The 25,105-nt window shown below is 33.0% G+C and overlaps 2 protein-coding genes across 2 annotated transcripts in view; one reads left to right on the top strand and one right to left on the bottom strand.

Moving 5' to 3' along the window:
- LOC144834846 (transmembrane emp24 domain-containing protein 6-like) overlaps positions 1-1,828 on the top strand; it is a 59,318-nt gene extending 57,490 nt beyond the window's left edge. Inside the window, exon 5 of the mRNA XM_078689808.1 lies at positions 1,784-1,828. The gene's annotated coding sequence lies outside the window, so the exon portion shown is untranslated. The remainder of the gene's footprint in view (positions 1-1,783) is intronic.
- Positions 854-24,667, bottom strand: LOC144834808 (uncharacterized). Its single transcript, XM_078689758.1, has 18 exons — positions 23,743-24,667; positions 21,969-22,046; positions 15,743-15,821; positions 14,972-15,172; positions 14,288-14,416; positions 12,020-12,155; positions 10,375-10,466; positions 9,867-10,020; positions 9,354-9,472; positions 8,262-8,366; positions 6,217-6,476; positions 5,467-5,667; positions 4,754-5,084; positions 4,061-4,356; positions 3,371-3,789; positions 2,710-2,976; positions 2,008-2,151; positions 854-1,010 (listed from the first exon to the last, which is right to left on the bottom strand). Exons 1-18 carry the CDS (start codon positions 23,952-23,954, stop codon positions 895-897), a joined length of 3,339 nt encoding a protein of 1,112 aa, XP_078545884.1. The 5' UTR covers positions 23,955-24,667; the 3' UTR covers positions 854-894.
- Between the last annotated feature and the right edge of the window lie 438 nt (positions 24,668-25,105).

The raw sequence follows: 25,105 nt of genomic DNA, 5'->3' as shown, positions 1-25,105 counted from the left end.
AAGTTTCAGAAAGCAAGAATTCAGATTTTTTTTCAAAATTGCAAGATATTCCAAGTTAAAATGTAAAACTGAAACCACCAACAATAAGTGGAAGATATCAATCACTTAGATAAAAAATTGTTTTCGATCTACATCTTAAATATACAACTCATATCTAAATTCTAAATATGCTATTTACAATTATCTTAATAAACAATTTTAAACACTTCTAAATATTCAAACATAAATGGCAACAACATAGGAAGAAATATAAGAGCAGCCTTGTAAATAGACACACATTACTATTAACATACTAGCAGCCTTGTAAATAGACACACATTAGTAATATTGGTAATATTAGATATGTACAATATTTATCAATACAAAATTAAACAGTGTCTTATCTACAGATTAAATATATATTCAATCAAATACTATAATATCCTTAATAAAAATATATTAATACAATATATCAATTGCCAAATAGATTTTTCTATATCATTCTTAAATTATGTTTCAATTCACATTTTTTTGTATATTGGATAAAGATTAAACTTAGACTCTCTTTACTTCTCGTCTCCAATTATTTCTTTCTTTAATTCTCCTCATCTTCCTCCTCTCCCTCCCACCATTATTTATTTCTTTACTTCTCCTTCTCCTCCTCTCTCATCATTTCTTTGTTTACTCCTCCGCATTATTTAAATATTTACTCCTCTTCTTCCTCCTCATCCTTGTCTTCCTCCTCTCCCTCCTCTTCTCTCATCATATCTTTCTTTACTCCTCCTCCTCCTCCTTGTCTTCCTCCTCCTCCTCTCTCATCATATCTTTCTTTACTCCTCCTCCTCCTCCTCCTCCTCCTTGTCTTCCTCCTCCTCCTCTCTCATCATATCTTTCTTTACTCCTCCTCCTTTCCCATCATTTCTTTTTTTCTCCCGTTGGTTTACTTTTATTGACATATTTGAGGTATTCTATTTCTCCATCCAGGTCCTGCAGATCTTGCCTTAATTGATAGTTTAATTGTTTTAAAGAACCTAGCAAGCAAAAAAAATAAATTATAATTTCATAATATTCCACACTGGAAAACACAGTATAACAAGCAAAAGTCATGTCAAAGGTCATGTTTTATTTAATTAAGAAATGTAATAAAGAAACCCAAAAGTATAAAGTTTTTTTGTAAATACTCATTGTTTTTAATGGAAGGTTTTGTAAGAAAAAAAATCAATTGTTCTAATAATACTACTGTATATAAGGAATTTAATCTTTCTAAGGGACCACTGCGGAATATTATGAATATTACAAAGTTATAACAAAAAAATCCTTTAGTTTACACATTCCAGCCTTTAAAAAGATTTCCATCACCACGTAAATTATGTCAATGTGTTTATGTATGTAAAACTTATAAAGTAAGATAAAAAAAATATATATAGAAAAATAGGTTTATCACATTTCAGGGACATTCATTTCATGTTGGAACCAGCTATGCTAATATTCTCGCCTCAAAATACAAAAATATTCTGTTAATTCTGCCGTTATAAAGTGTTTTATCTACGAAACGTAAAACAGTTAACACAATCATAATAATAATTAATAACTTCCCAGTGTTAGCAATCCATTATGTGGATGCTCACTAGATGATTCATCCGGGGAAATTCATTAAACAGATCTAGTTTAAATTAATATTTCATTACAATTATCTTTCAATATTAATTGGTGTGTTGTGTGGCTTGTTTCTACAAGTAGTCAGGTATCCCTTCTACAAATTGCCTGGAAAAACAAGGCTACACAGACTGGTTGTGTTCTAAAGCTCTGTCTACACTATCAAACTAGTTTGACAAAAAAAGTGTGATGTGCCCAAATATGGTAGTGATATGATGTCATCATGTCCATATATTTTATAGTTTTGTTTTGAGGAGCTCCTCCACTTTCTATATGCTATTAGTAAAGTGAATAAATGAAATTAAATCACATTTTTGTCACATAAAGTTTGATAGTGTAGACAGAGCTTAAGATTGTTCATAAGATATTTACCAGAATCAGCTGGTCCTGTGGCAAGGTCTAGGCTAGCGGTGTGCTGCATCGTATCCTTCACATTGGCCTGTGACTTGGGTTTGTATCTTACGTGAGGTGGGGTCGCTGATGGGGTAGGTGGGATTTTGTCAATTCTTGAATCATCTGAAACAAAGCATATATAAAATACATATTGAAAAATTTGAAAATTATACAGGAATTTTAATTCTGGCATCTTTTGGTAGAGAGTTGCTCTAGTGTTACAGTCTATCTCAGCTCTGTCGAGTGCATATGAGCGATAGCAGACACAAAATGACCCTTCTGAGAGAAGGAAGAAAATGAAAATTGCACACACCTGGGCACAATTCAGCCCAGTCACAGGTTATTCCTCTAAATTTACATATTTTTAAGGGACATTATAAAATTCACCAATTGGCAAACTGACACAGCTTAAGCATTTAAGACATTTAATTAGTTTGTCTGTTTTTTCTTTTACCTAAATGATGTTTATTACCAATACTATGTTATATATTTTGTGTGTGGAAAATAAATAATAAACAAAATAAACAAAAAAGCATAGTTATGTATGGATGCAGACATTTGTGCAGCCGGACATGACAGGACATCAAATTAAGATCAGCCCTTCATTTCACCATTTTTAGGCCTTGGGCCTCCCCTATTTCAAAATCCTTGATCCGCCACTGCATTAGTGCATACAATTACCTAAGGACATTTGCTTGCGTAAGCCAGGCTTAGAATGCTTCATACTTGGTTGTTGTGGTTTTGGTTCAGTCTTCGTCGATACAGACTTAGTTTTTGTCCAAGCGTTTTGCTTTGCTTTTGCTTTGTAACCAGTAACTGGCTGTTTGCTGCCACCAATCTGTCTATTTGCTGCCTTCTTGCCCAGGGTCTTTTTAGTGCTGTGGTCCTCTGTATGCAAATTAGTTTTCATGTTTGAGTTGTGATTGGCTTCAAGCTTGGCAGTGACATCTGTAAAATTAAATTATTTATCCATTTAAGATTAATAAAACAGTAATACTGATGAGAATAATAATAACTTTTGAGTTTTTTATTTTCAATTACAGTATTTAATGTATTAATTTATTTAAATTTAAATACATTTACTATTAAAAGAATATTGAAACATTGTATAAAGCTCTGTCTACACATCAAACTTTATGTGGCAAAAAAATGTGATGTACCCATATATGGACATGATGTCATATCACTACCATATTTAAGCATATCACTACCAAATTTGGGCTACATCACACTTTTTTTGTCAAACTAGTTTGATAGTTTAGACAGAGCTTTATGACATTGACAGCATGCAACATATTTGTCAACCGCGACTTCTGATGGATGGAAGGTTAGCTGTACTCACCCATTTTGTCTCTAGTAGATGGAAGTGATGGTATGTAGATATCAGCCTGGCGAGACTGGCCAGTAATCTGGTTGTGTGAATCTGTCTGGGCTAATATACCACTTCCTGTTGTAGAACCCATATTAGGAGGCGTATTTGCATAGCCAAGCTGTGTATTAGAATATCCAGGTGAGGTGTTATACTGCCCAGGTGGAGTATTTGGATATCCAGGTGATGTGTTATACTGCCCAGGTGGTGTATTTAAATACACAGGTGGATTTTGGTGCCCAGGTGGCATATTTGAATAACCAGGAGATCGCTGTTGATTTCCAGGTGAGCCATACGCATTTCCAGGTGGATGTTGGTAATATCCAGGTGGCATGTACTGCTGACCATGTGGGATGTGTTCTTGATTGACCTCATTACGACCCCTATTATCACTGAAAGTTAAATTTAGATTTTCATTAAAAAAATAATGTTTTTACAAATGGTCCACAGTTAGTCTAAATAATTATATATATAAGTGGAGTTGTGGCTTGGTGGTTATGATGTTTGGCTACCACTCCAAGGGTCCTAGGTTCAAGTCACATGTCATGGATTTTTTCTAAGGACAAAATTACAACTCCACTCTCAAAGACTTGTAATAAGACTTTGAAAAATATACGATAAATTATTAATTTACTATTTAGAATTTAAGACTATTACACATACCTGTGAGGCAGACTACCCTGCCTATTGACATGTTGTTGCCGTGAATCTGGCTGAGAAGCAGGAGGGAAAGACTTGTGTGTTTGAGGTGAGGCATACTTCTTGCTGGCTAACCTTTGACCTGAGGAATCGTGATTGGTTGGTGCATGGTAGCTTGGATTCGGTTTTGAATGATTTGACTGTGGGTTTGAACTGTGTGCGGCTGCATAGCCATGTTGTGTTTGGTGGCCATTTGCTTGTTTTCTATAACCATTGGGAACTCCTTTAACGTTGTCAACTGGCGGCAACGATTTGGATACCTACAAAAAAAATAGAGAGTTTGCAGTTGAAGTGAGATCACCAGTCTCTAGCACAAACTTTAATCTTGATTCACTGTAATATTCTTTCTCACAACATAAAATAAAAGACACCATACTTTTAATACATATAATATCCTATCAAGGGATATTTTTATTAAAAATACATACAAAACTAGATGGGCACTCAGAGAGCGCAAACCTCCGCCTAGGCGTATGAAAAATTAATGACGTGTTACCATACAGCTATGAAACAATCCTTTAAAATCCTATGAAAATCGGGCAAAAACTTTTTGAGGAATGGTGCTAACAAATATAGAAACAACACGCGATCGACTACATAACCTCTCGTCATTCTGGAGGAGGTAACAAATGCATACTACCAATCATTTAAGTTTACCTGTTTCCATGGTGATTCATCAACCCACACTTCTCCATTCCGTGCTACTTCTTGTTGATTTGTTGGTCCAACGTCTTGCGGCGATAAACCCTGTCTCCATGGTGACTGTGGCAGAGGATTTTGGGAAGACAGGCGATTTTGAGGTGAGCCAGCCACGTTCTTAGTTGAAGGTTGTAGTGAGGTGGGTGGACTGATTTTGGAATCAAGTGGGACCGGGGATATTGATGCATTACTGCTGAAATCTGAGACATGGCTGCGGACAGTAGTGGCTGATAGTAAGTGGATAGAGCTACCTTGAAACTTGCTAGGCAATGGTGATGAACTGAATGCCCTGTGAAAATAAATGAGATAGTTGAGTTTGTGACATTTTTCAAAGCTATAATATTTTTTAATTTCATTTCTGTCCCCTTAATAGGGGTTGGTCATAGTAGAACCCATATTAAGAGGACACCTTCAGGACCCAACAAGGTGTCTTAATAGGGGTGTCTCTTTAATAGTGGTTGGTCATAGTGTTGAATCCTATATTGGCCCTCAAAGTGTATCTTTAATAGGGGTTCTACTGTACAATGTCTATGGCATGTTTAAAGTGAATAACAACTTTAATACATAATGGAGAGATTCTAACATTTTATGGCAGGTTGTATACTGTCCAGAAGGTTAATAACCTTTAGATTTGTTAATAATCAAAATTGATAAAATAACATCAAACACACCTGCCAACTGAGTCCAATTTCCTTGTTAGCCGTTCATTATCTCGCGACAGTTTTTCATGTTCACGTGCGCTGTGTTCTTTGACTCCTTGTAGGTTTGAGTTTTCCGTACGAAGGGTCTCGTTTTCTATCATGTACTGTTGCAACATCTCATAGAGGCCGCTATCGACTGCCGATCTGATACTGGAGGCTGCTGAAATTGTCCTAAAATGCATTAAGAAAAACATTATGATGTAAAATAAAGGTTTATCAAGTCTGGATAATGCTTTTTACAACAAACCTATTAAGGGAAAACCCTTATAAGGGACACTCCTATTAACAGACACTCCCCTTATGGGACACTCCTACTGCATTAAGGGACACTCCTATTCAGGGACACTCCTATCAAGGGACACTCCTACTGCATTAAGGGACACTCCTATTCAGGGACACTCCTATCAAGGTACACTCCTATTCAGGGACACTGCTATCAAGGTACATTCCTATTCAGGGACACTGCTATCAAGGTACACTCCTATTCAGGGACACTCCAATTAGGAGACACTCCTATGAAGGGACACTCCTATTCAGGGTACACTCCTATTCAGGGACACTCCTATTCAGGGACACTCCTATTCAGGGGAGACTACTATTCAGGGGACACTCCTATTCAGGGACACTCCTATTCAGGGAAATTAAAGGATACTTTTTTATGACTAGCCTATTTACAGGACACCCCCACAATAGTGGTTCTACTGTATCTTGATATCTCACCCTTCTGCTGGTCTGCGATTATTATTCTCTTCCTTCTCAGTGTTTATAACTTTTGTTGTGTTGTGATTACTATTGTTAGAATCTGCACGTAACGTGTTGGTGGATGAGCTAGAACTGAGTGGTTTATCAGGGACAGCGTTCTTTCTAGCACCAGGCTTAGCAGTTCCGGGGAAGTCAAGACGCCCTCGGAGGTACTGGTTCTCAGTCCGCAGAAGTTTAACTTCTCTCTTCAGACTCATAATTAATCTCTCTCGTGGATCCTACAAAGTTTTTTTGAAATAGGAATGAATAAATATTGCAAATCTATATATACACCTTTTATTTTAGCTTAAGCGTGGTTCCCACTAGCGACGCAGCGCAGCGAAGTATTGACGCAAAGTGCTGTATTGCGTAATCACAAGTGGGGTAACCGATGACACAATAGTTCGGCAAACATCGCAGGCAGGGATAAACACAAATATTTGAAGGGCATTTTCTTACATTGCGTAGGTTGCGTTACGTTGTGTTGCTAGTGGTAACCAAGCTTAGTAAAGATACTGTTCTTCCACAGGACCCAAGAACTCAAAAACACATTCTCATAAAATGAACATAAAAATGAAAAACCCATCAAATATAACAAACACAAAATGTCATCCTACGTTTCAATTTCAAAATTATTTTAACACGAAACCAAACCAAAAAAACACATCAGAAATATTTTTTTAATATGATGTTTCTTGATCTGCTGCAGGTGTTTTTAGAACCTAAGAACAAATATTTTAATGCAGTAGCTTAAAATTATGCGAGAGCAGGTGGTGATTGTGACAATACCTTGATTTGATCACATGATATGATGAATTTTGATGAATGACAATCATCAAATGCATTAGTTTCTCTTTATGTTACTATTATTATTATATTCATATTTTCCGATATGATAAAAAAACACATTAAGAATAATGAAAAAAATAATTTAAAACATTGCATTTCTCTCTGGCTGTTGATATTATGATTTAAGCTCTGTTTACACTATCAAACTTTTGTGTTCATATATGGACATGATGATTTCATATCACTACCATATTTGGGCATAGCACCAACATAGATAGGCACATCACAATTTTTTTGATAGGTTGTAGACAGAGCTTAAAATTGCTGCTCATTTCTAGTTCAGTTGAAAGGTTAAACCCATTACCCTTAGCAACAATCAACTTGTAAACTAGTAAATTTATAATTTGGAATTCCCTAAAACTTTAATCGTGTTGTTTCTGAGATAATACAAATCAAATATTTTAACAAGTAACAAATATTATTGTTGTTATGCAACTTGACAGGGCTCAGTAGTAAGACTGACCTAAATCAAATAGTATCTTGTGTACTTTATGTATCAATACAGTTTGCCAGGAGGTGGGCTAACAAACTATCGTCAAATTGCCCTAAATCTCAGAGAAGAATGAGTAATTTCCTATCAATTTAAACATACTTATCATTTTGATATTTTGAAATGCATACTGGTTCAGGATAAATATATTAATTGTTTATTTGCTATAAATAGTAATGGTTCCTAAGCAGAACTTACAGTAACTATCTACAGTTGAATTTTAGTATATTGTATTAACATAATCTTCTAATTTTAGGTTAGAGTGGTCTCACGAAAAACTTTTCTATACAAAATCATGGAAACTATATAACTTCATCATCTAGGCTCCAGAGTATAACTTCGGGGTGCACACCATACAAAATGTAGGTGTTAAATAAACTATGGCATTTACACATCAGAGTGCACATCATACAAAACCTAGGTGTTCACACCCCAGGTGTGTGTTAAACTTTGGAGTATTATTCAACTATTATTTTATTCATTGCATCTCGCCACATTTTATAGGCAGCACTAAATCTGTCCTGTAGCCTGCGTATATGTTTGTACTAAAAGGGATCTTCACCTGCGACAGTAACAAAACTTATGAAATCTTGGCAATATGCCAAAACAAATAATAGTTTATGTCTTCTGCAATACTAAAATAGTTTATGGTTCCAAATATCAATGTGGTTGCATGTGGTCTTACCATTATAACAACTGGCTTATTCTTGATACGTTTGGCCCTGTTGGCGTACCGTAGCGTGCTCAGTGATTCTCCGCAACTGTATGAAGATGGTGAAATGCAAGCGATCTAAGGGAATAAAATATACATTATACAAACAGAGTTTGGGTTGATTTTTTTTTCATTCTTAGAAATATTCTCATCTAACTAATTACATGTACAAAGTTCAAACTGAAATTGACTTTTTATTTTCCTCAAACTGCATATCAAATATTTGATATCTATAATACTTTTTTTTATATTTGCCAAGTAAACAAACTTGTGAGTAATGCGTGTTACATTAATTAAAGCAAAACGACATACATACTTCTAAAATTAAATTGTAATATAATGTTGCATAAATAAATCGATGTGATCAACAACATGGTAACATTGGAATTTATTTTCCTCAAACTGCATATCAAATATTTGATATCTAATAATACTTATTTGTATATTTGTTAATTAAACACCAAGTATAACTACTGTGTGTTGATTAATTAAATAATTTAATTAACTAATCAAATAAAAACAACATGCATACAGTACTTAGAGTATGAAAATTAAACACTCTGTAGAACTAACAGATATCTAAATTCATTCGTCCCTTTTTTCGTGCTTTCAATAACAAATAATGTTGAATCACCTTGTAGTTTTATTGTATAGTGTATCTTTATTACAACTCTTTACTTGTTTATATTTATTTTACTATATATATATTTAGTATGTCATTGTATTTTTATGTGTGCATTTGTGCCTGTAATGAATTTCCGCAAGGACCAAATAAATTGAAATCTTGTAATGTAGTATTACATAAACAAATCTAAAATATTGACTATCCCAAATTGAATCACATTTCCACCTAAACTATCTGCTAAAAGTTTGATAATAATACTAATAAATGGGGCTTATACAGTATAATGCATTATCCAAATGCTCACAATGAGCTTAACAAAAGAAATAAAAAGCAAAAAACTAAGAGAAAAAGAGAGTTAAGACAGTGAGTTTTCAGAGCAGCCTTAAAATAAGCAATTGGTAAACGTAATTTATATATAGACGCCCTGATTTTTTACGTACCATAAGTGTGACTCCATTTCCTCCTAGACTATCTGCTAATAGTTTGGTCAGTTTACTGTCTCTGTAAGGTATATGCCCTGACCGTTTACGAGAGTCTCCGAGAGATGATATGCAATTACCTACACAATTAATAAATAATATAAAATAATAACCAATAAATAAAATTAATTTTAAAGTAATTTTAAGAGTAAAAAAAACTTTGCAAGTAATTTGATAATTAATCAAAATATTAATTTAATTAAAGTAACATGCAAGTAACTTGACTTTCAATCAACATGTCTACACTATCAAACTAGTTTGACAAAAAAGTGTGATATGCCCAGATATGGTAGTGATATGCCAAAATATGGTAGTGCTATGACATCATCAGGTCCATATATGGGCGAATCACATTTTTTTGTCACATAAAGTTTGATAGTGTAGAAAGAGCACTGCGAAAAAAGTGCTAGAAACGTCATCATTTCCTTTTTTTCTTTGTAGAACAAAGTATAAACAAGATGTTGTAAAACTAACCTAAAGTTAACAGGCTTTTGTTGATATTCGTTGTCTCACAGAGAAGTTCACCCGTTGACGATCCTAACTCTTTCACTTTTTCGCTGCCAGCTAAATCTACAAACGCCAGGCGACCGTGCTTGCTAATATAGAGGCCGTCATCATCGGGATCAACCTGACAAATAAAATGTATTAAGCTCTGTCTACACTTTCAACTGACTGAGTTTCTTGCCGTTTTGATCATTATACTTTGATTGTCAACAGCTCAACAAATCAACAGTTCTTTTCAGAACTATATGTATGTGGTGTACCGCAAACTTTATGTCAACATTTGATTTTTGCCACGCAGAACTTTAAACAAAGGAGACATTGTTTGCAACAATTGCAGAAGTTGTAAGTAAAGATAGAGGGTTTAGAATTGAACTAGAAGAGTAAGGGAACATCTCTTTTGATATGAAAAAGTATGGTGAAGTAGTAATTAAAAAAAATACTTTTATCTAAAAAATGTCGTGAAAAAATGTTAATTTACCATTTCACTGTCTATATGCAGTGTCATTATTGTATGACTTCTGCTGGAATGTTCATTAATGTTATTTGTTGCAATCTGTCTTTGACTCATCCCTGAAAAAACACAAATTACATTAACAACATGATATATTTCATAAAAAACCTCAGTACTTCTCTACAGGTGCAACTCTGTTTTAATTCAACAAGGCTACCGATGCTAGAAGGAAAACCGCAGTGGCGTAATGCAAGGGAAAGAACCCTTGGGTTTCACTCCTAAAGTTTGGTTTCCACTATGACGTAACGCAAGGATGTAGACACAATGCGAGCGAGTTGACCAATCACACGTGACTGTTCAAGTAATCCATCGATTGTGATTGGTCAAATCACTTGGCATTACGTTATGTCTTTTCGTTGCGTCCTAGCTTAAGGGGCTCTCCAATGCTGGGTAGTTACATTGCTTATGCTCTGCGGCCCCTTAAGCTTTGTGAGAGCTCATAGCTGTTATGCCACTTCCGAAACGTAGCACAAAAAGTAATTCTACTTTTCATGATTTATAAAAAAAAACAACAATGATGATGATATATTTTGATTTTTTTAACATTTGACCAGAATGGTGTATGGTTTTTATTGTTATGTTGTAATGTAAGTTATCTAATGTTTGTGCTTGTATTTTATGTGTGTTTTCTGGAGAAATAAATGAATATGATATGATTGTGTGTTATTTGTTTTCTCTGTGTGTGTGTTTTTTTTAAAACATATTTTAGATTTTTAATGATTGTTGTGCTTGTGCATGCCTTTTTGTGTACTTTTTAAACGTTTTTATCAATCTTTGTATCCACAACCAAATGAATTTCCCCGGAGTTTAAGATAATAAAGTTTTATTGAATTGCATTTAACATTAGCATTGTTCATGGACTTTGCTATGCTAAATGAATGTGTGCTAAAATAAGAAATCTTATATAACAAATTGGCTAAATTTGAACTTGATTGATGCATCAAATTGATGAGCAATTAAGATAATTAATAATATTTGCAACAGAACACAGCAAATCAATAAAGGCGCATCTAGCAGATGTTTCTTAATGGTCAATTAAAAAAAAAACTGAGATAATGAGATCTTTATAAAGAAATAAATGCAGCGCCTCTTTTTTCATGGATCAGCCAATCTAGTGTATCTACTATCTGTATCTACGACTGTAGTGTAAGCATTTTCTTAAAGATTCTTCCAGTCCTAGAGGTTTGACACAGAGCTGTACAATATACTAGTTCATTAATTAAAAAGATTACATATTTAACTACAACTTTTAATAGCTGAATTGAACAACTTTACAGTTAACAGTATTAATAAACATTCCAAATGAAAATTGTATGAAGTTAAAATGATGTGTTTTGTGAAGCTCTCTATAAGTGTGTTATTTACGAAAATATTTATCAAACCACCATGTGGCTAGTGTCACTCTGTGACATCACTAATCACTAGTGTGCTGCTTACCAGGATAAACCAACATTAGCCTAACTTTAATATATTGTATTTTTAACACCCCTGCAAAGAAAATGGTACAGCCCATAAACTTCATGCCAATTACAGGTCCATATATCTTTCTGCAGGGCAAATCAGGCACGAAATAGACTAAACACACTTGTAGATAGTCGTTTGTGGTAATTACCTTCTTCAAGAACAGCAAGTACGTCATCCAACGTCTCGCATTCAACCATAAATAGGTTCTCAACGTAAAAGCCTCTATCTTTGGACCACCTCACAGCTAGTGAATCAATACCTGATGGATTCAGTAAATCTTTCACCTGTTAGAAGTAAAATATACAAAGGCTGAATATAATCCTTTATTTGTGATCTAAAGCTCTGTCTACACTAACACACTTTATGTCACAAAAAAATGCGATGTGCCCATATGGACACGATGATGTCATATCACTACCATACTGTATTTGGGCACATCACTCTTTTTTCGTTAGTTTGATAGTGTAGACATAGCTTTAATAATTAAAGTATATATATATAAATATGAAATCATATAATAATCAAAATTATATACATAAATTACAAAATAAACTAAACTTGAACTTTATTTTAACTTGAAGTGAGAAGAATGTTTTTCTCTTTAAACTTTTCTCACAATGCTCATGAAAACAGGGGCGGACTCTGGATTTTTTAAACAAGGGAGGATAAACACATAGTCACAATAGTCTGATATCAAAAAGTAGTTTCATTTTAGCTATCAAAGGAGGGATGCACTCCTAGGGCGAAACCCCTCGATCTGCCTCTAAACATGATATCAATTAACATCCCACAATGCAACTTTCGAATAGTGGTGCATAGATTGCAAACCGTGAAACTCGAACGTTAACGATTTGTGTACAATAAAGACGACATTTAAACAATCACAGAATACAACAATCTATCAAATATTGCTTTAAATCTTAAAAATAGAATGATCATTGCAAGCCTATGACCTTTAAAGTGCTTGTATCGTGTCGACCTCCTGGACGGATTCTTATTAATTAGGTTTAATTACGTCTAAAAATACAAGCAATTCTGATAATTGCAATAAAATTTGTATTTATTATAGATTTTACCTTTATTTGAATATAAAAGGCACAAATTAGTAAATGTAGAGCTGCGGAATAAAACAGCACATTATTTTGACAACTTTAATATTTATTTACTTATGATACGTAACTGAAATAAAAAGGCTCTGAAAACAGAAATTATAGACAAACTTACATGACAACTATAATTTACGGTTAATTGTTACCTTGTACACATGTTTATTGAATGTGTTATATATATTCTATCATTAAACATCACATTTATGATTATAGAATTTGTTGAAAATTAGAAAATGTTATTGTTAATTTTGTAGGATAGGGAAAGGCTCACTATTTATTAATAGGAGTCTCCCACAATTTGTTGTTATCGAGTTAGATTTTCTTAATGTTCTTGGCAAAGGATGTATGGACAAGAAAGTATACCCCCAGGAATGAAGTGCACACCCCTCTCCTCACTAACCCCCCGTACCCCCTCCCTCCCCCACCCACTCTTACACGCCTTTTGTTTATATAAGTACAGTATACACTGGACACGGATTATACTGTTTCTTATCTAAGACAACATCGCAAGAACCATGTCCAGTAACCAACCAGCAACAACAGAATTGGTCACATGTTTTTTCGGCACAAATACAGTTCCTTCGAAAACACCTGCAAGTTGTTTTTAAGCTGTTATAAACCGCAGTTAAATAGGTTGATGAAAAATATCTGTATTTGTTGGCCTATAACCAATATTGACAGAATGAACCCGGCCTATAAGCGTCCATTATTCTGCAATTTAGCACGAGGCAATTTGTAACGTATTACTTTTTTCACCTGTACTGAGTGACAGCAGGCTATGCAGTAAGTTCCGGGTGAATCAACTATTTGTGTCATTTTTCTAATAAGTAAATCTTGCACTTTTGACTTTGGAAATTAATTATTGATGTTCTAGAATTTATTTTGATTGACTTTAATCAAAACAAATCTTTTAAAATTATCACTATAAACTAGCTAAACTACCTAAAATGTATGGCAAAAAAAACCCAAAAAAACAATAGTTGTGTAGATGCTAGATGTTATAAATGATTTACTTTAGTAAAAACAAATATATCAAAATGAAACTAATATAAACAAGCTACCTGTTTATTATTATAACAAAAGTTAAAAAAATAACAACGCAAAAATAACAATAGATAGATTGTAATAATATTAAAGATGTATTGTCCGAAAAAAACATATAAAATGAAGATAAATAAAAACAGACTTTGAAAGTGAATAACTATTATATGACATTAAATTGGCATATTCAACAGCAAAAACATTTTTTCAGAGGGACAATACATCTTTAACCAAATACATACTGTCCATTTTGGTTGGACATATACCTGTTCGTTGTATATTTCTAAGTATGAGGCTGTTAACGTGTAGCTACTATCTGGTGCCTGTTTGATGACATCAAAGAGATGAGAGAATGACCTTTGTATAAGACCGCTTGATAGTGAATCTTGCTGCACCTGGTAACAACAATTATTATTTTTATTTCTTAATAGCAATTTCATAACAATGGTACAAATACAACACATCTACAGTAAAGGATTTTTAAAATAATAAATCAATTATATTTTTCAGAAAAATACAGAAGAAACAGGAGAAGGAGTAAACGATGAAGGTCTGTTATAAAAATAATGTAGTACAGACTAAAGCTCTGTCTACACTATCAATCTAGTTTGACAAATGTGTGATGTGCCCAAATATGGTGGTGATATACCCAAATATGGTTGGTAGTGATATGATGTCACCATGTCCATATATGGGCACATCACATTAATTTTGATAGTGTACACTTAACCTGTGCTTAGCATAGACAACTTGATGGTGGTAGTAGTAGTAGTACATAGTGATGATATGATTTTATTTATACAAGGCAATGTACTGTTCAAAAAAGTAAGAGGCTATAAATCTAAACCATTTATATGGTGTTTAACCCTCTATTCCATTTTAAACTAGGAACAGGTTGTATCTGTGGTATAAAAATGTGTTATGGTGTTTAAAGCTCTGTTGCAACTTACACTGGGAACAGGTCCCGTTATGGTATAGGTTTTACCCGACCCCGTCTGACCGTACGCAAATGTTGTGCACGCGTAGCCATCCAGAGCCATGTCCACCATTCTCTTGATGCCGCATTTATCCATGAACTCCTCCTGCGATACTTCCGGGTCACAGACGGCATTGAAGGTGAACTTCTTGGACTTTCCATTTATTTGGTCAATCTGATGGCAAAGAAACAGAAATCAATTAAACAACTACAGTTAACTCTCCCAATACTGGACTCTCTGAAAACCAGAAACTCTCCCAAAACCAGACTTTTCTTGATGTCTAAAATTGAGTCATTTTTACCATTAAAACCAGGCATATTAGGCAGTCCCAAATTTAAAGCAATGCCACATGTGACATTGTATTTAGGAATTTGCCTATGATACTACACAAACTATGACATTTGACTAGATACATCAGGTTTTGTATAATTACACAAGATTAAAAGGAATAACAAAAACAAACCTTGAATGGTACAGTTACCTCTTTATATAGTAACAAATGTAACGATTAGCAATCAATAACAATCAATATCAATCAATAAGTAAGGTGGTATAGTGTATCTAAAACCACATTAAGCACAATTGACCAATCTACAATAAACGTAGCTTGACCACCCCCATAGTTTGTTTGACCTTAGGGAGACATGGACATTAAAGGAAGGAAAATGAGAGGCCTATGCATTTTGGGATATTCTGTCCACTACCCTTTTAATTACAAAGCTATTTATAGTACACAATACTTACCGTAATAGAGTTATGACCTGTAAATGTCACAAAATTGCCGTCTTTCCGTTTCTTCTCCGTATCATTAAGCGGCCTAACTCTATAAGATAAAAATTAAATCAAAAACATTTTTGTGTGTAAAATTAAAATAACTTTTCTAAAATTAATTAAAAACAAGTTTGTGTAAACAAATTTGGAAACAGTCTAGATGGCTTTCATGATATTGGTTTATTATTAATTTTTTTAATTTACGATTTATTTTTCATTTTTTACACAAATGAACGGGTGTACAGTACATGTATTTTTTTTCTTGTATTTGTTGATAGCAAACTCAACGCTATGGTTCGAAGGGTTAAAACACGAGACAGTAAACATTGTCATCTATACTCACAACTTTTAGCTCCAAAACAGAAACCTAAGCCAACACAAACCATTGCTTTAAGCAAAAGAACTTAGAAATAAACCGCAATAGTTTTGATGGAAAGCTTTACAAATTTCAATCAAGTAAAGTATTGCCTTATTTGGTTGAATGCATATGGTAAACATCCTAAGGGGATCGGATAATGATATTGCTTTAAGTTAAAATATTACACTAGATATAAACTGAGTTGATGTCAAAGGTCAAATATCTCTGCAGGGATGTTTAACAAGTTACACACCTCTGACAATGACAGTGTGAATCTTCTGATACCTGTGGCATGATTGCGACATGTCTCCGTTGACAACAGGAGCAATAAGACTTGCCTGTGATGTCATGGGTGTCATACACTGAGAGGCACACTAATCAGGGGGGCAGTAATGCGTACAGGGAATTACAACCTGCTGTGAGGAGTCTAGACCACTTTTGTGGTTATAAAAATTAAATTGAACATATTCATGCAGCTGTGGTATGATGATTATAGGAAATAATCATAACATTCCGTCATGAAAATTATTCATTATAAAGACATCTTAAAAGATGTAATTGCTCTGATTAGTCCTTTAATTAAGTCAATTGGGAATAATTAATTAGTGTTACATTATCAAGCAGATTTAAATACTGTAGTTATATTATACAGCTTTTGTTTTGAGACTGCACATTGGTTTAAAGAATACAGTAGCTCTATATTCTAATAACCCTTATTACACTTATAAACAATGGATTTTAAATAGTCACATAAGAAGCGGAATATGTTCTATTTTATCAACCACTCCCATGGGCCTAATTTGAAACATGACAAGGTTTCCAATTTAAAGAGATTCATATTGTTTCTTTCTTTGTATACAAAAATACCAAAGCTAAATACTCAGATTTGTTCTGTACCTCCTGCAAAACAATTAACAAATGGCACTTAAAAAAAAAATCATTCATTGTGCAAAGAGCAAGTTGATGTCTCTTATAAACCTTTTGTATATTGTTTAATTATTAAAAAAACTGATAAACAATATTTAAATCCTCAGATTTGTTTGTCCCACCTTCTAGTACTACGTCCTGCAAGATAATTAACAAAAAGAACCTTTTTTTATTAATTCATTCATTTTGTACAAACACCAAAGTTTTGATGTCCTCTATCTATATATAAACCTTTTATAATTTGTTTAATTATTTTAAAAAGCTAATAAACATGATTTAATAGAATTAAGTAGCACACTACTTTTATCACATATAAAGTAGCCCTTTGTTTAAATGTTATAACAAGCTAAAAATATTCACCACCATTTTAACCCAATGTACAGTAGTCAGGTTGGGCACTAAATCTTTCACTTTCTCAAATATTTTATTGGACAGCAGAAGAATTTAAATGTCAGAATCAGTTCAGACAAACAAAACAACTTTGTATTAAAATAATATTTAATGTATGATTAATAACGCAAGCTATTTGAACCAGAACAATACAGGTTACTATAAAAGACCAGAGGCAGAAAAAAAAAATCCACTTTCACATTATTTTTTTAGCCCCATAAATGAAAGTTGATACCATAGTGTTGTTATGAAGCTTGCGGTTACTAAGCAACCAGCGAAACATTGTCAGGTGGCTGGTATTTTTGACCCCTAGTTCTTCTTGTTTGCAACAGTGGAGTGTTTAATAAGATTTGTTGATTTTAAACTTGACTTCTTTTCATCAGGTTAATCTAAAAGTAACCAATACAATATACATTCTATTCCAAAGGGGTATGTCACTTTTCTGATCAGAGGTTACTAATCTATTGAATGAAGCAACTGATTCATACTATAGTGCACCATTCTTAGAAAATTTGTGCTCTAAAGGCTTTTTCAAACCACACAAGAGATTGAAATTACAGTACAGTATACCAGGGCCATAGCCACCAGTATGGTTGGTAATGTTTCAACCTGACCACTACTTTTTGACTTAAGCCTTTAACAACCCCATGGCCCGCACAGATTGTTCCCTCTTGTTGCGAAACCACTTTACTGTAATTCTCATGGTACGGCACTGTTTTTTTACCCACAACACCATCATACAGTCAGTAATAATATCAGAAATAAAGATTGATATTAGAAATTTAGAGTAATGTACACAGGAGACAGGGGGAGATTCAGACTTTTAAATGAAGGAGCTAACATTTTAACAAATTAATATTCTGTCAAAAAATAGATATCAAATAGCAGTTCATAATTTCATTTTTGCTGTCAAAAGGGGTGCAGGTAACATTTTGTTTAAAATTTTGTTTTTATTAAAATTGTTGTTAATAATAATGTTAAATATGAATGTAAAGCTCTTTCTACACTTATCAAACTAGTTTGACAAAAAAGTGTGATGTGCACAAATATGGTCTTAAATATGGTGGTGATATGGCATCATCATGTCCAATATAGGCATATCACAATTTTGTTCAACATCAAGTTTGATACTGTAGACAGAGCTTTAAAGTATTTCTTTCTTTTAAATTAAAATATGACAGGTTTGATGACATTGATAGGTTTTAAGAAAAATGAAATGAGAAAATCAAAATCAACAATATTTCACAAATGAACATTTCTACCATTATTAATACAATGTCAAAAGTTCATATTGAATTCAATGTGCAATATATTTTTAGCACCCTTACAAAATAATATAACAGGAGTCTGAACTACGTGTTCAATTAATGAAAAAAAGCGACAAAATACCTCAGCTGCAAGATGCCTTTAATCACTGCGCATTCACAGAATTTGTGAAAATCAATAATTTGTAATAAAAAAGTGTGATGAAAAAATTATGTATCTTTTTCATCACGTCTGGTCTAAATCTGCGTTCACAATGGTTGAAAGCTGCGTTCACAATGGTCTAAGGCTGTGTTCACACTGGTCAAAAGCTGTGTTCACACTGGTCAAAAGCTGTGTTCACACTGGTCAAAAGCTGTGTTCACACTGGTCAAAAGCTGTGTTCACACTGGTCTAAAGTTGTGTTCACACTGGTCTAAAGTTGTGTTTACACTGGTCTAAAGCTGTGTTCACATGGATTCGGTACAGGTACATCCAAGTCCTTATCCTACTGTACCAATGAAAGATATAACAAACTTACGAAAAAATTACTTGCGTTGTAGTACATTACATCGCGTCCTAGTGGGAACCCAGCTTTATATAATTGTAGTTATACCGTTGCTTAGAAACTATATTTTTCAAAATAGAAAATTTCCTTGAATTTTTTTATATTAAAGTCAAACATATGAGGAAGGTAATGAAATAGATGATTTCAATGTAGTGTACTGACAGGTGCTATACAATGACTGTAAAGTGAAATTGATTTTCTCATTTCATTAAATGTACAACGTAATTTAATCTATCTCAAATAAAAAAATTATTTGTATCAAGGCATACTTTTCTGTATAAACTCAAGCTATATAAAATACATGGTATGATATTTTGTCTACTTAATGTCATTAAAATTGTTATTATACTTTTTTTGTGGTAAAGAAGGGGATTTTAAAATTGACAGGAAAAATCTTGTTAATATAAACATCATGTACCTGTAATTGATATCAATGTACTCTGTGTATGTTTTTTTTTCTATTTTGACAATAAATTAAAACTTTGTAAAGTTGATTTGATGAATTTTTCACTCACCATCTTTTTTATCTACATCAATAAAAAGAATGACTATCAAAAGTTACTGAAAATGAGAAACCAAAGTTTTATTTTTATTTAGTAACTAGTGGTGTTGCAATATAGTATAGAAAATTATGTTGAAATGTTTTTTCTTGTTGGTTGAATATAAAATATTATGAAAAAAAAAGAAGAAATTACTGTAGTATCTGACAGACACTCTTTATCCAAATATTTTTTTACAAAATGTTCCTATTTATTTTCTATGCTAATGTACAGTAGCTAGAAAAGTTCAGGGACAGGGCAAAAAGATAAAGGGCGGGTATAGACTGAGAAAGAGAGACATAATATTAAAACAGGTTACTTCCAGGTACCAAAGAGGTTGAGGCTAAAAGTGGAAGAAATTGAAATGATTTAAACTCTGTCTACACTCAAACACAAACTAGATTGACAAAGTGTGATGTGCCCAAATATGGTTGTAGTGATGATTAAATATGGTAGTGATATGAAATCATCATGTCCATATGCACAACTTTTTTTTGATAGTGTGGACAGAGCTTTAGAATGGGTACAGTAGGAGTACAAAATCTTAGTTTCCTGTCCACCTCTGGCCAGCACAATTTCATTCTTGGTAATTAATTAATTAATTTGCTTAATCAATGTTTACTGTTCATAAAACTGAACCATTTTTTTTACATCACAAAATGCCAGACACACTGCAATACGCATTTGATATTCTCTGTTATCATTATTAATTTGTTAACACAGGTAATTTAAAAGCGACCACGTAAACAGGAAGGAGCAAGCTATGGAACAGGTGCTTTGAAGGGCAACATGCCTTGATAAACACTATTGTTGCTATCGACAAGCCACCTAAATCACTGCATAAATGAAGAACACCGATGATCATCATTATCAGTCGTTAGTATTTAATATTTGCAGGATAAATAATTTAATTATGTGGCAGACATGGATATTGTTGAGTTCATTTTGTGACCAGGGTACACATTGATTTTTGTTATCTATTTATTTCTTTTTTTATTTCATACTGTACGCATCCACAAGCGAGCACAAACTCACCAATGGGTAGATAAACTATTTTATAATTTATAAATTAAATCAATGATACAGTACTGATCATTTAAGGCTTAGGGAGTGGAGTTACAACCCTGGCACAAGGTCGGGATTGAACCGTGGACCATGGGATTGGAAGGCAAGCACGTTAACCACCAAGCTACAGCTCCACTACACTACACTGAGGAGGAGGGTAGTGTATCCAGGGAGGTATGTATCACCCACCCACCACAGTGATGAGCCACTGTGTCCAGTGTACAGTACAGTAATAGTAAATAATATAAATTTATTTTCTCCATTGTTATCTAATGGTTGGTTCCCACTACTGACGCAACACAGGGACGTAACGCAGCGTGATGCGACCAATCACAAGCGGTTGCATTTCTAGTAAGAACCAAGCTTAAAAAAAAAATAATTTCAAAGGGCATGGTTTTTTTGTAGGCTATTTTGCTTATTCTTTTCATCATACAGATACAGATCTTTTATTGTCATACAAACCAAAGTAGTGCAGTAGAAAAAGAATACAACACATGCAAAAAACAAAACAACATCCATCAAAGCTGTTTGCTTGTGGGTACTCCAGATGTGTTGCTGTTGATGTCAATAATTCAAAGAATAGAAATAGGTCAGAAATATACAACAAATAGGACCATAGGATGGTCTTAATACCAATAACAGCATCATTAAGTTAACCACAAAAAAAGCATTTCTGTTGTTCATAACTATTTGCACACTGCATGGATGTGATTAATAGATTACTTATTATTACTATTATTTATATAGTTTCATATCATTCAGTTCAATGGTTAAATGGAAAGTGCAAATATTGACTTTTAAACATCATTACGATATACAGTATATCTGATGATATGCAGGGAACTAACTGGTGGTGGACTTATCTTATTGTTTAAAAGAACTATGGGTTGATTGATTTAGTTCAAAGTGCAGCACCTCGGGCCATGCGGAATGACAACACAAACATAACGATTTTTCCTATACAACTTAATGTGCTATTTACAGTTAATACATAGGAAGTAAGTTTTACATAATACGTAGCTATAGATGATAATGATGTTCTGAATGCAAAACTTAAAATGTATAAACTCAGTACAGTTCAATTATTCAAATTACAAATTTAAACTGTACCTTGCAACTACTCGTACGTTAGCTCCATCTTCAACATCCCCATCGTCTAGTTGCGAAGTTGCAGAATTTAGCGTACTCCTTGAAAGAAAAAAAAAAGTGAAAAAAAAGATTTATGTAAATGATTAATTTTGTATTAAATAATATAATATATAGAGACAAACAAATAGGGGGCTTTGAGGAGTAGTGTAGGTATCACACTGATATAATTAACACTAATATATTCATAATTCCAAATAAGAATATTGCAAATTAAGAATTATTAAATTATATTAATGTAATCAGTTTAAAAGAATATTGTATTAAAAATAAAAATATTATAAGATAAGAAATATGTTTCCTGTACAGATGCTACAAAAATACAGTACTGTACATACATAACAACATACAAAATACATTTTATATTTGTTTTTAAATTTACTTTTTTATCCCTATTCAACCTAGATGTAAATTCAACACTAACAAAATATATATTTTATTGTATACTATTTATTATTTTACTAATAATTGTCAATCTTCAAGAAGAATTTCTGTTGTTATTTTATGATGATGATGGACAAATAAAGCATTTCAGTATTTCAGTATTTTCAGTATTTCAGTATGAGCAACCCATATAGCACTGTTTTGGTAAATTAATAATTCACAGAAATTGGCAAATAAAATACCTTTGCTAGAATAAATCGTAAACTATATAAAAAAATTAAAACAAACACACTTTAGCTAGCTTTGACATTTTTAACTAGCAATTATGAAAAATTAACAATTTAGTTTATTGCTACTGTAGTTTGCATGTGTGAATTCAGAATTTAAAGACCTGTATTTGATTGTTGAGAAAACTATGTACTTTCTCCATGACCAGGTACACAGGATAATTAATTACAATAAAATACAATGTAGTCAATAAATCAACAGTACATGTTGCTATATTTACTTGGCTTCTATAAAGTAGAGTCACTTGGCCATCGATTTCTTGCAATTGTTTAACTAGGTAGAGTTTATTAATAACATCTGGGTTTGTTTTCAAAGCCTATAATACTTTATTCCAATCTAATAAGCATTAAAATAAATTCAAGCTCTGAAATTGAAAATGTTTATTATTTTTATTTAAAGAACGTTAATTCTTTCCTATATGAATAAAGTCAATCATTATTAAATTTTCAAAATATATTAATGAATGTATTTGTAAAATATTTTTGAAACAGTTTTCATTGTTTTGTTTAAATTTCATTCAAAACACACTTGCAAATGTCATATTTTTTATACAAAAACGTGCTTGCATATTGCGCAAACTACTGAAAAAAAAAGAGTATAAACCGCAATTGGTTAAAATCAGTTTTCGTAAAAATCTTGAAAAGTCTTCAAAGAGCTATCCAAGTTGTGGATATCTCGTATTGTAAAATACAGTAGAAATTGATTATTATAGTGTTAAGATGTCTATTGGGAAATATAAGAATATGGATTTCGAAAGGGTGGCGGGTGGTTTCCACTTTTGAGAGGTCAAGTCTTGACACACTACACTATATTAAGTATGATGCGTGATAAAGCTCTGTCCTGAATATGCCTATACTAAAGAAACACATTAATATACTGTATAAATACTGGACAGTACAACTTACAAGATAATTTTTAGGACTTGCAGATACAGCCAGACCTGGAGATGACCATTAATAAATGTTATAAACAAAAGGTCAAGACACAAGAAGAAGTAGAATACAAGACTACATTCATTTGTTAGAAACTTTACCGTTTGAAAAAGGCATTATTCTACACAACCTACCGGATTGAACTGTCTATTGAAATCCCTGATAAAGTTGAACTTGTTGTTCTGTGAATTTTTTTCTCATTGTTTTCTTGTCTGCTTGAGCTTGTACTATTCATAAATGCTTCCGTTCCAAATAATTCATCGTCTTTTGGCGATGAGTCTCCAAAAGTAGAGTCATCTAAACTCAAATCCAATCCTCTGTATTTATCAGGAAAGTCTTTTAACATTTTGTCTCTAAAATTACTATTTGTTCAATCAAGTTGTATAAACTTCTTTTCTTACCAATCAATTATATCCTTCAAAATATTTACATAATGAAGCAACAACAAAAAAAAACACCTCTATTTATTTGTAACAAATAGTACTTTTTAGTTTTCTGTACTTCTACTGTACTGCCTGGCTGTGTAAAGTTGGTTGTATTTTGTAATTGTAGGCCCTTATAAGCCTTAATCAAAGTCTAGATAGGATGCAATAAACACACACACACACAGTTTTTAGCTAGCTTCGCGTCCTGTTGCTAACGAATGCATACTTTCTTTCGTCAATCGTCCCCTTGAAGCGATGCTGGAGATCTTCTTCTAATCCTCCGACATTGTTGAATGTAACAAAAGCAATTTAGAACAAGTGACAAAGACTTGACTTGTTATCAAGTAACAATAGTGTTAGCGACCTACCCCAACATTAACAATTGTACGTCATCAATCAAGGTGATTTCATCCCCTTTCAAGTGTTCCTAACAACCCAGCAGCAGCAGACGGCAAATACCAAGGAGGCTTGCGGGCGGCGAACTTGAATAGTTTAAAAAAGAAATACTCATGCTGCCTGTTGTTGGATATTGTAATAGTCTCGTCTAGGCCTATGAGGTTCTATAGAATAAGTCTTTCAAAAGAACATTTACACTTAATGTTCCTGTTATTAAAACTACCACGAACTTGTATGTCCATTTTCAAGCGAATTCCGTGTGTGCTGATTGAGGTCCACACACGAACTGTGATCTTCGTTTTCAATTTACAATGGTTTGTTCCATTATATTCAAAGATGATGTTGTTTTTCATTCACCGTAAACTCAAATATTATATATCATTATTCAATCTATTTCAAAGATTGTACATTCTAATGAGATTCATAACATGTTTACTAAAAAATACATATTACTTTGTACAATAATAGTATATTTAAAATATGGGCGTGACAAAACAATCCCTACAACTAAATAGACGTTTCCAAACTAATTGCGTTAAAAATAATTCCGGGAAATATGCAGTGCAAAAAATGTGATGGTCAGCGATGGGAGTTGTAATGTCAATGAAGTTCAAGTGTGTCCGAAAATAATTTAGTAATGTATCTACACTAGACATTCAAAACGTAGGCCTAATTG

This window comes from Antedon bifida, chromosome 2 (genome assembly GCF_963402885.1).
Source record: "Antedon bifida chromosome 2, ecAntBifi1.1, whole genome shotgun sequence".
Classification (NCBI taxonomy): domain Eukaryota; kingdom Metazoa; phylum Echinodermata; class Crinoidea; order Comatulida; family Antedonidae; genus Antedon; species Antedon bifida.
This window is presented reverse-complemented; position numbering and strand designations above follow the sequence as displayed.